The 10142-nt window shown below is 54.6% G+C and overlaps 1 protein-coding gene across 1 annotated transcript in view; it reads left to right on the top strand.

The window, feature by feature from the left end:
* PRKCB (protein kinase C beta) overlaps nt 1-10142 on the top strand; it is a gene marked incomplete at its 5' end in the record, with an annotated part of 308734 nt that overhangs the window by 227910 nt on the left and 70682 nt on the right. Inside the window, 2 exons of the mRNA XM_015563848.1 lie at nt 1016-1150; nt 6117-6213. Of these exons, the coding sequence (XP_015419334.1) occupies nt 1016-1150; nt 6117-6213 (232 nt within the window). The remainder of the gene's footprint in view (nt 1-1015; nt 1151-6116; nt 6214-10142) is intronic.

Here is a 10142-nt window from a genome sequence, read left to right as displayed (position 1 = left end):
TTTCCTTCCTCTTTTTCCTCCCCTTCCATCTGCATTTTTGCATTGCAAGTCAAGTAAACATCGAGCCCATTTTTTTTAATAGAGTTGAGAATGTCTGTGGTGTGGGGAGTGGGTGGCATAGAAAATAGTGTGATGTGTTGCTAGGTGAAGGCAAGCTGTGGGAAGCTCAGGGTCTCCGCAAACCCATCGGGTGTGGTGCTAACCTCTCCGGGGCTGAGCTTATGGAAAATGCTGGGCCTGCACCCGCTGGGCGCTCCTGCCAGCTTCCGTGGAGGGTCTTCCCTGGCCGGTGATCCGAGAACCTGGGGTTGCTTTTCGACACACCTGGGCCAGCAGGTGTTAGTGGTGTCGGCCGATGCTTATTGAGCACATACTATGTGTGACAAGCACTGTATTAGTGGTCTGGCTCCAGTGGCCATTTCAACCCATTTTACCAACGGGGCTTAGAGAATGTGCCCCAAGTCCCACAGCAAGCACAGGGCGGAGCGTCAGCCTTTGAGAGTGACTTAGAGGCTGCGGGCTCCAAGCATGATTCCTCGAGCGTAGCCTCGTCCCCTCTTTCCTCTCAAAGCCCATCTAGGGGCCCATCGCAGCCTTAGCCAAGGAGATGCCCCGATTATGCATTTCCCCCCAGACCAGCACCTGGGAGCCTCTCTCCAGCCATTCCCCAGCCTCGCCCTGTGATCCACATGTGTGCCGACACCCACACAATGACATAATCGACACCCTATTTCTCACAGCGACTCTGTGACAAGAATTCCAGCACACCATAGCCCCGATAGGACGTAGGGAGGCAGCAGGAGTCGCCTCTCAGAGCAGCAGGCCCTGCGCCTGAGCCACAGGCTGTCAGAGAAAGCGCTTCCTCCCGGAGCGGCCCGGGATGGAAAGGGAATAGATTTCTTGCAACAGCTTGTAATCTTTAAAAACCCCCGCCTTCGGGCTTTGTCCTCTGGCACGTTTCACCTGCTGGCGAGACCACTGTCCGGGCACTGACTCCCTGTCTTTCTCCCTGCAGCCAGCTGAAGGACTCGGACAAAGACCGGAGGCTGTCCGTGGAGATCTGGGACTGGGATCTGACCAGCCGGAACGACTTCATGGGCTCCCTGTCGTTCGGGATTTCCGAGCTGCAGAAGGCGGGGGTGGATGGCTGGTAAGGAAGGCTTGCTTTGGGAGCCGTAGGACAGCGGGTCCTTCCAGCGTGGGACCCAGACTGTCCCCCTTTTCCTCCTGCGAGTGAAGTGCTGAAGCCGAGTCGCAGAGTGAAGGCTGGTAGACTGGACTGGCCTCACTGATACGTTTTATTTGGTCCTCGTGCTGAAAAGAACGAAAAAGAATTAATTGCCAATATTTTAAAAGTCAGGGCTTCCCATAAAAATCTGGACTTATGTCTTGAAAACCAGAAGAATCTGGGCACACTGGGCCCAATTGAATGGGAACAGCGGACGAGTTCATGTCCCTTAGACAGGATTTTGTATTGCCACAGTCCCCACCACTCCCTGTTGTTTTACACCAGCCCCACTTCGCACAGTTATGTGGCCTAACTGGCCCCATGGCTAGAAAGCAGCTCTCACAATTTACCCCAAAGACGTGTGCACCACGGCCAGATGTGGCCTCTTTAGAAGTCTCCTTCCCGGGACTGCGGCCACGCTGGGGCTGGCCGGCCAGGCAGTAGCATGTCTCCTTTGTCTGAGCTTTTGCCCTGGTCCCTTCCTCAGGCAGAAACTCCTTGCCCGTGTTCCTAACAAGGAGGCTGGGGAGCCCCCTGGGCAGCCGTCTGGGTGAAGGCGTCTGAGGGTCCCACTGGCGCTGTCTGCTTGGGAGAGTGGTCGTGGCAGCTCTGGCTTCTGGAAGAGAAATTCTCACATTTCTGAGTGGTCTCGGGGCCTTTTCAGTTACAAGTGAAAGTCAGTCCAGATCAAACTGGTGTAGCAAGAAAGAGACCGGATCACCGGGACCACCTTGCAAATGCCTTGTCTCTCCTCCTACTGACCAGGGGCTTCTTCAAACTCACCCTATGTGTCCACTCCGTCTGTCACTAGAGGTACTAGTACCTGAGTGTGGACAGATGTGCTCTGCGGAGCTGGCTTCCGGAGGGGGAGGCCTGTGAGGGAGGAGGGGCTCATTAGGAAATGCTCTAGAGAGCGAAATCACGGCATGAGCAGACAAGCCAAGAGGAAAGAGGACAGAGCCCAGGGCAAAAAAGAAAAGAAAAGAAGCAAGTGCCTTGAAGCAAATGCACAAATGGTTAAAGACACCATTCTCATAAAGGAGAATTTGCCGTGGCTCCCCTTAGCTCACCAGGAGGAAACCAGGAGAGGGGGCCGCTGGCCCGAAGGTGTGTGCAGAGCTGGGCCGTCTGGGCCCCACTGGGTTGGAGCAGGTGATGGTGCTGTGAGGGAGGAGGGGCTCATTAGAAAATGCTCCAGCAGGATAACAGGTCACAGCATCATCTTCTTGCCTTTCCCCCAAGTTTTGGATCATTGTTCTTAACAGATGGATGCGTTACCTTTGCACACTGCCCCGTGACTGCTCCCAGATTCCGTGTCCTTCCCCCTTAAGTCAGGCCTAGAGAGGGCAGAGGGAGGGCACGGGACCCGGGGGTCTGGGGAGACGGAGAGAAGACACTGGGAGACCATGATTATTGCAGCAGCCGCCGCCGCACCGTCACACTGGGTCGCTGGCACTAGGCTGACCACTCGCCAGATTATAGTCACACGGATGAGCGGTGACCAGATGTGCAGAGAGCCCCTGTACTACATGCGAGCTCGGAGCGGGGGGATGGGGGACTGTGCAGCTGTGGGGCCCCATCTGGCTTCACGCTGGAGTCCCAGCATGTGCTCTTCACCTCTGGGAGGTCCCCCCACATTGTCCTCTTTGTCCCACCCCCAGGCCACCGCCAGGCTGCAACCCCTCAGCACATCCTGCCCCTCACGTCGGAGTCTCCTGCTGGGGAGCCCTCCACCTTCCCCTCCCGCAGCTGCTCTCTCTGGAGGTCTCTGCCCAGGGCCCCAGGAGGGGCACAGCCCCTGCTTTCGCCCCACCCTCACCCTTCTCCTTCCTAGGGTTCTCTGGGCCCCAGAGGGCAGGGCTGTGGCCACGGGTGCTGCTGCCCTCCTGGCCCCACAGCAGAGTGCAGGGAGGACAAATGGCTTCACGGTGAGGGACAGCATGTCAGGACCACGTCCCGTTATTACTGCGTGTACACCCGCATGGTCCGTGAATTCTCCAGCCGCTCTGGGCGGAGCACTGTTCCTGGGATCAGGGTAGTTCAGCAAGATGTGGGGGGCACACGGCTCAGAAGGGACAGGTCTGGGGTTTGGCCCAGGTCATGGCAGTGCAGATGCACCCTGCCTCCTGCCACAGGGGCAGAGCCGGACCACAGAGCCTCCTAGCGGGAGGGGTGCTGTGGGACTCGGAGCCCTGTCCGCTCTCTGCCATGGCCCCCTCAGCAGATAGGACTCGCTCTCCACAGTAATTACAGCTCCGCCCCGCCCCCTCCACCTTTTAGGAAAGCTGTGAAGTCGATGACATTGTAGTTGGGAGGGAACTTTTGCAAAATAAAAGCCCTCTTCAGATTTTGCAGATGAATGTCCTCTTCAGATTTAGGGTCAAAACATCTCTGATTCTGTTTTACCTCTAAATGTATCGAATTTTAGAAATTTGGGTTCTTGTTCCAGGAATTCTTTTTTTTAAAAAATATATTTTATTGATTTTTTACAGAGAGGAAGGGAGAGAGATAGAGAGCTAGAAACATCGACTAGAGAGAAACACTGATCAGCTGCCTCCCGCACACCTCCAACTGGGGATGTGCCCGCAACCCAGGTACATGCCCTTGACCGGAATCGAACCTGGGACCCTTCAGTCCGCAGGCCGACGCTCTATCCACTGAGCCAAACCAGTTTCGGCTCCAGGAATTCTTTTAACACTCTGTAGTCTGGAGTAAGTCACGCCCGGCGGGCGCCAGCCTCGCCCCGCTGCCTTGCCGCCAGCTCCGCCTGAGCCCGATTCTCCTCTCGGTTCCCCGTTTATTTATGCTGTCTCCTTGCTTCCCCTTCTTTTCCTGAGGTTCGTCTGTCTGATTGTTGTTTCCCCCAGAGGATCGGCTCTGGGATGTGTGTATCGAGTCTGCGCTTCTGTGTCTCCTTCCTGGAGGTTTGTGCTGTGCTCTTTGGATTTCAGCTGAACATTTTGCTAATGTGATTTCCTCTCTTAACTTCTTCCGCGCTTTAAAAACAACGACCAGGCATTGGAGGGAAGAGATTTCCTCCATATTCTGACAGGTTGCGTTCTAGCTGTTCTTGCTTAAGCAAGGTCTGCAGGTGGAGTGTTAACTTCCTTCCCAGCGGCGTTCACAGTAGCCCCTCTTATCCGTGGGTGGACCCCACTGCTCTCCTGGAGCTCCTGATGGTACCGCACCCCGCACAGGCCATGTTCCTCCTCCACACACACCTGTTCACTACAGGAAGCACCCATGGCTTCTCTTGACGTAGCCGATGCCAGCTTCACGCCGCCTAGGCTTTGGGGCCACTCTTAGGTAAAACAGGGGTGACTTGAATATAAGCCCTGGGGTCCTGGGACAGCCGCTCTGGCCGCTAGGGCGGCCGCTAAGTGACTGACAGGTTGCCTCGCTGGAGCAGGGATGTCACCGCGGGGCTGCCGCTCGCTCCTGCTTTAACAAGGAGGTGGCCCTGGGCGCAGAGCCTTCGGTTCTCCCGTCTACTTAGACTTGGGCACCACTGAGTTGATATGTGTATATTTTTACGTTACCTGGTCCTTGTAACAAGTTAGGTTGGCCTTATGTGTAAGAGAGATCAAGTGTCCTTTCAAAGTGAATTTATTGTTTAAAAAGATAATGTAGTGAAAATCATTAGTTGATAATATCCAGATTTATCGAGATCTACGAAGGTGAACAAAGTGTGCCAACCCCCCCTCCATGCCTCATCCTGCGACTTTCCTTGGTGGAGATTCCCAGAATCCCTGCTGTGTGCGGGGCACCCTTAGTGACTTCTGGCAAAGACATAGATGTTCTCTCTTTGGCGTTCCTTTTGGAATTCCATTGGGAACTGTGAAGGGGAGAATTGGATATTAAATGTGGAGGCCCGGCTGGTCACCTCTGCCTGACTCACCGAGCCCTTATGTGTAGAAGCTGCCTGGGGTGATTAGTGAACGGAGACAGGGACTGTGGAGAAAGGGGTTGGATGATGCCCATCGTGGTTAGGAGGCCTCTTGCGGAGCTAGGCGTTTGGGGCTCTCTCCCTCCTGGCTCTAATGCCTGCTGACGCCCTTTCCTTCCTCGCTCTCCTCTCACTGACTGGGGGACGCAGTCTTGGTGGTCAGGGAAAATGGAAGCATCGAGTTTATTTAATGACATTACTCTCAGTGATGGTGATGATGTGCCTTTTATTGAACACGTGCTAAGTGCCAGGACTCTGCCCGTTTTTCATGCATCATCATATCTTGGCTTCACAATGACCCTATAAAAAGAGGCTTTCATTCCCTTTAAAGATGAGAAAACTCAAGACTCGGGGGGCCTAGCCAGCGTGCCCAGGGGGCAAAGGCAAAGGTGCGACCGGAGGCCGACTCCAGGACTCATGTCCCTGGCCACGGAGGGCGTCTGTTTCTCTCGAGTCCGAGCACTTTGGGGCACAGCCATGAGAGTGCCCAGTGCCCGGGCAGCACGCCGCAGCATGCGTGAAAGAAGGGGGCGCCGCAGTGCTGGGACAGGTACAGGAACGCGGGCACCGAGAGCGTCAGAGCAGCTTCCAGAACAGATATCACCCCGCGGGCAAACAGTAGGAGCCAACTTGCAGTATGGAGTGATATAACTAAGACAGTTGTGGGGAGAAAACGAGAGTACATTACATCCTTTAAGCACAGAATGTACTTTTTCTGATGTCCATAGAATAGTTACAAAAATAAAAATACATAGCATACCCGGCTGCACGCGCGCGCACACACACACACACACACACACGCACACACACACACACACACGACCCAGAACAAAAACCCTCCGCATGTTAGAGTAGAGCGAACCTAGGCCTCCTCCCCTGGTTCTACCGATGAGATCCTCCTGCGTGGAGTCATGGAATTGTCCTGGCCCTGTCTCCCTTTAGGTTTAAGCTGCTGAGCCAGGAGGAGGGCGAGTACTTCAACGTGCCCGTGCCGCCGGAAGGAAGTGAAGGCAACGAGGAGCTGCGGCAGAAGTTTGAGGTGAGCTGTCCGGCTCTCTGCCTCCGTGGGAACCAGGGAGCCTGCCTGTGCTGTCTGTCCCATTCATGGCGCTGTTCCTAGCGCGGCCTTTCCTAACCCCAGGCCTTGCCATGGTGTCTCCCAGAACACTACGATTTAGCTTCCAAAACCTCAGTTAAATGTCCCTGCTTTGTGAGGCCATCCCTGCCTCCCCGTGTTCCTGCAGATTTAGACTTTTCTGGAAAGTGCTCGTTCTCTGCCGGGTGGTTTGGTGATGTGGTCAGGGGCGGGGGTGATGGCGAACACAGTGACAGAGCAGTGATGTGTTCTGGCGGCTGAGTCAGGGGGTTTGCTGAGGGGTAGGGTCTGGGTTGGGTGTATTGGCAGGTCGTGCTGTCGTGTGGAGAAATGGAACTGACTGTGCTGGTGACTCCATGAAATACCCGTGGGTGTATCTTCCAAAGATCCGAGCCCTGACCGTGGCCCCGACCTTGGGCTCTAGTTCTGGCTCTGCTTCTGCCTCCGACACCCCCTGCCCTTCTGTGGGGCCAAGTAGACCCTATTTTCATCTGCCTGAGAGCAGCTGGATGTAGGTACATCCCAGTTTCATGGAGAAAGCGTTTTGGGAAGAGGGGCCTGCGTTCTTTCATTATTTGTGTACTGAGTGTTTTTAAAGTTGTTCCATGAGGGAAAACGATTTTGTTCATGTTTACCAATTTTAGATAAGCAGTGGTGGTTTACTGACTGAAAAAATGTACAGCATAGCTAGAAAAACAGATCGCCATCACTGCTACCTATAAAAAACCCCACAAGCAAATGAAAAAATACAACCAGGGAATGCTCTTTGGACGAGAGGCCCACGGTACTTTGAGGATGTAGAGGGAATGTAAGCTTGTCTGGAGCATGGGGATGGCGTCCCTGAGGAAACAGCAGCGGGAGTTACCAAGTGAAGAGGGGAAGCATCCCGTGCAGAGAGGGCAGCACGTGCAAAGGCCCTGTGGCAGGGAGTGGCAGCCGCAGCATGAGTCTGGCCACAAAGCACTGTGGGAGAGCAAGGAGAGCTGGAGGTGAGCTGAGGCAGGGCTGTAGTGGGAGGGCAGGCCCAGGAGGTCTGTGCTGGCCAGAGCAAGGATTTGCCTTTTATTTCGAGAGCCATGTTAGTTTTCCCCTGAACTTGACAGAAACAGCACTTGAGTGTTGACCCATATCTTGAGCCTGTGCCCTCCACAAAACCTGGACAATGGTGACAGCCCTGACCCCGTGGGATATCCTTTCCTGGAAGCAAGTGGAATAAGCATGCTGGCCTTGAGCTTACGCTGAACTTGGTAACTGAGGGTCATTCCCGTGCACTTGGGTCAAGGCCAGAGGCGCTGAGGGACGGACTTCCCACCCAGCCGTGCTGAGAGCTGGACACTGACTGATAAACAGTCCTTCCCGAGACCGTTTCTGTCTCTCCCTCCCCGGAAGGCATGTCCATTTGCTGCTGGTCAGTGTGTTACTGTGGGTGACAAACACCAGGGCAGCTTTCCCTCTACACAATGAAGTCGCAACTTTGCAAAATGATGTCTTCTGTCCTCAGGCAGAAGGAACACAAGGATCACATTTCCTGCGCGAGCAGAGCTTTTGCCGGGGCCAGTTCCTGACGTGAGGGACCGGGCCGTTTCGCCCCGTGCTCCCGGCAAGAGCCCGTGCATGCTGGCGTGTACCTGGGTGATAATTGCTCCGGGCCAGAGCTGTTGGCTAAAACATGTTTCCAACAGACTGAGAGCTGTTCTCAGACACACAGAGGAATTTCAGTTGACCTTGAACTGGAGAAATTGTAATCCCTGTGCAATAACCAATTAGCACCTAGAATGACTCAGACATTATTTTAAAGTCTCTGATCTGGAGAAATTCCGAGTGACGGTAAAGTCAAGCTGTTGGAGTTGGGGTAATACTTCACAGTTGGGGTGTGTGGGGTGCAGCTGCCACGTGTGGTGCATTCCAGAAGGTCAGAGTGGGCTGAAGGACTGTCTCTGACTGTGGGCTTGCCGATGGGCCAGGGAAGGGAAGGCACCATTCCGGATGTTCAGAATGGGTTTTCTGAGATTTTTTTAAAAAATTTCTTAGAGTTTTTGGATTTAAATGTGCCGACTATGTGCCGTGTATTATTTTAAGTGCTTTAGAAATACTAGCTCGTTGAATTTCCTCCTCGTGACCCCTTTGAATGGTAGAGGCTATTAGCAGCCCCATGTCTCCTTCCCCAGTGAGGCCCCGAGAGGTTCAGCCGCTTTCTCACATCCCACACTGCTCACTGCCCTGCCTTGTGAGTCCCCGCAGCGGACGGACTATAAGGACTCGAGCGCAGGCATTTCTCTGGAGGAGGTCCGAAGGGATGTGCAGGAAGTGGGGGACCAAAGTGCACGTGCTGTCAGCCACATACGCTGTGGGCACCGGGGTTTTGTCCACGTGTGCTCAGGGTTCCCAGTCGAGGGGCAGGAGGCTGAAGTACCCACTTGGGCCCTTCCTTTCGTGCTGAGGGCTGCTTCCAGGGAGGTAACTTGCCAGCACTTCCCACTTGCCCTGCCAGTGGGTTGTGTGCTCGTGCACCAGGGGAGCCCAAGGCAAGGCCACAGGGGTCCTGGGCCAGCAGCCCTCTGTGGAGAGGATGTCCCACCAGGCCCTGGGGTTGGGTGCACCACCCTCCCAGCACGTGCATGTGTCCACCAGCCCAGAAGCTCTGCACACCCCACAGTTTGAGGAATTTGTGAGGCTTCATTATGCAGGCACAATCGATCGGTTATTAACTCCATCTCCAGCCCCAGAAGATGGGGGCCGAAAGTTCCAAGCTCCCAGTCATGGTTGGTCCTGCTGGGACAGCCTCCATCCAGAGGACATTCAGGAGCCCACCAGGAGTCCCCGTGTTAGGAAAAAAGGATGCTCCTATTACCCAGGGAATCACAAGGGCTTTAGGAACTCAGATCAAAGGCCAAATAGTAGAACAAAGGGCACTCCCTGCAGCCCTGTCACCCAGGAGACTCCAAGGGTTTCAGGAGCTCTCTGTCCGGAAAACCCGGGGCAGAGACCACACATATACTTCTTATTGTGTCACATCCTATGGCTCCATGTAGGTGACGCTACAACACTGACCTCCAGGGATGGAGGGGGGAGCAGGGAGTCCTGTGTGGGAAGGAGGGAGGGGCCGCAGGACTTCCTGAGGGTGGAAATGTTCTGCATCCTGATCGAGGTTTGGGTTACTTGTGTGTATACATTTGTCAGAACTCACAGAGCTGCGCACCTAAGATTTATGCATTTCACTATATCCACCTCAACCTTTAAAACATTAAAACGAAAAAAAATGGTGGATGTTTTGTCAGCTTGACAAGCAGAATGCTGGTGGAACCACCCGTGGAGAAGACCGACACCGGGCAGTTTTAAGGCTCAAGGGAAGGGGAAATCTCGCTGACTGAAATCAGACCAGCCACCGCTTCCCCCTTCCGCTCACACGCCCAAGTTTACCCTCCCCCACGTCTCATCTCACTGAAGAGCGCCACCACCCTCCCAGGTGCTCCAAACAGAGCTGTCCTTCACTCCTGACCCCTCTCCCCCGATCGGTATCCAGCCCTGAGAAGTCCATCTCCCGCTTCATGCCCTCCACCCTGCAGACACTGAGCCAGGCCCCGCCATTTCTCACTGTGATGACTGCGGTCACTTCCTAAAGGTTTCAAACTGGCCTCTAACTGGGTCCCTTCCCTAAACTCAGCATGCTCTTCCCAGGGCCCTGTGACAGCCTCCTGTGTTCAGATCAGCTCAGACTCCTTGATGGGGGTGTGCAAGGCTTTCTCAGCTCCTGGCTGCCTCCCAGGCCACATCTGCCTGGCCTTCAGTGCTCCAGCCAGATTTTAGTCTTTGAATGTGTCTTGTTGTTGACTCCATAAAGGCTTTCTGCTGCTGACTCCAAAATTCTTCAC

This window comes from Myotis davidii, unplaced genomic scaffold (genome assembly GCF_000327345.1).
Source record: "Myotis davidii unplaced genomic scaffold, ASM32734v1 scaffold150, whole genome shotgun sequence".
Taxonomy (NCBI): Eukaryota; Metazoa; Chordata; class Mammalia; order Chiroptera; family Vespertilionidae; genus Myotis; species Myotis davidii.
This window is presented reverse-complemented; position numbering and strand designations above follow the sequence as displayed.